General features: G+C 43.6%; 1 protein-coding gene across 1 annotated transcript; it reads right to left on the bottom strand.

The window, feature by feature from the left end:
- Positions 1-71: 71 nt before the first annotated feature.
- LOC108764467 (uncharacterized) lies at positions 72-1,414 on the bottom strand (the record flags this gene model as incomplete). The annotated part of the gene is made up of 2 exons (XM_018512759.1): positions 72-304; positions 350-1,414. Coding segments are annotated over 2 exons (1,298 nt in total), but the record flags the coding sequence as incomplete, so codon positions are not given.
- Positions 1,415-1,463: the final 49 nt, after the last annotated feature.

The following is a 1,463-nucleotide window of genomic DNA, read 5'->3' as shown; positions in this document are numbered from 1 at the left end:
GAAATGTAACTCATATCGTTAGGATCAGATGAGATAGCTATTAGTGGTCTCGAGTTAAGGATAGCTTCTACTTGAGCCGTAAACGTAGATGCCTCCTCAAAGGTCAGTGGTACCTCACCGACTGTTCTATAAAAATGTCTTTTGAACGCCTTTACAGTGGCTTCCCACAAACCACCAAAATGTGGTGCGCGTGGTGGTATGAAGTGCCACTTGATTCGTTCCTTGGCAGTTTCGTTAATAATTTTGAGCTGATGCTCCTCTTGATTACATAAAGCTCTAAGCTCTTCTAATTCACGATTGGCTCCTGTAAAATTAGTTCCATTATCTGAAAAAACATCTGCTGGCTTACCTCTTCGAGCGATAAACCGCTTAAAGGCGTTAAGAAACGCGTCCGTTGTCAGGTTGGACACTACTTCTAAATGTGCAGCCTTTGTCACCATGCATACAAATACCGCCACAAAAGTCTTAATCCGTTTGCTATTTTTCCTTGAACCTTCACGAATGTAGATCGGTCCGCAAAAATCCACCCCTGTACTGCTAAATGGCCTTGAAGGTGTAACTCTATGCATCGGAAGGTCCCCCATTAATTGTTCTGAGAACCGTGGCTTCGACCTGAAACATTTTATACAACCGCGTAACAATTTGCGGACGGTACCGCGCGCCCTGATCGGCCAGTATTTTTGGCGAACAGCAGCTAATGTTGCATCTGCTCCAGCATGCAGATTTCTTAGATGCTCATGCTCTATGATGAGTTCTGTGATTCTCGAATGATGAGGTAACACGATTGGATGCTTGATGTCCGACGATAATTGCGCATGTCTTAGTCTGCCTCCAACTCTTAATAGTCGGTCCTTATCCAAAAAGGGGTTTAAGAATTTCAGACAACTCTGTTGTGAGATTGCCTTATCCTTCTTCAATCTGTTGATCTCCTCTGAGAATGCGATCTCTTGCTCTCTTCTCACTAAACTCCTTTCTGCTCTCTCCATTTCATCTACCGTAATTGGACCACGTGCTTTCTCTCCCTTGCAATTGTGTACAAATCGTAAACATGTAGCGGCTATTCGGATTCTTTTGTTGAAGCTGCTATATTTCTCAAATGGACTTGAGTTCTTGCAAACTGTCATTGCCACGATTTTGGATTTGTCACGGTTTTCCAACCGTTCTTCATCATAATCGATCTGCTTGCATCGTTCCTCTGGTAAGTTCTTCTGATGCAACCATTGAGGTCCATTCCACCAAATTTGCGAGTCCATGGAATCCTTGATGCTGGCCCCCCGCGAAATCAAATCCGCAGGATTTTCTTTACCTTGAACATGTCTCCAATCCTCGACAGCTGTTGAGTCCTGAATGTCACCCACTCGGTGTGCTACGAACACTGGCAGTTTCTTGTTGACAGCTCGAATCCAGTACAAAACTATTAGTGAGTCCGTCCAATAATATTCTCTACCAATATGAATTTCTAA

The sequence above is a fragment of the Trachymyrmex cornetzi genome, unplaced genomic scaffold (assembly GCF_001594075.2).
Source record: "Trachymyrmex cornetzi isolate Tcor2-1 unplaced genomic scaffold, Tcor1.1 C3903850, whole genome shotgun sequence".
In the NCBI taxonomy this organism is placed as follows: domain Eukaryota; kingdom Metazoa; phylum Arthropoda; class Insecta; order Hymenoptera; family Formicidae; genus Trachymyrmex; species Trachymyrmex cornetzi.
Note: the sequence above shows the minus strand (reverse complement) of the source record. Positions and strands in the feature narration are given on the sequence as shown.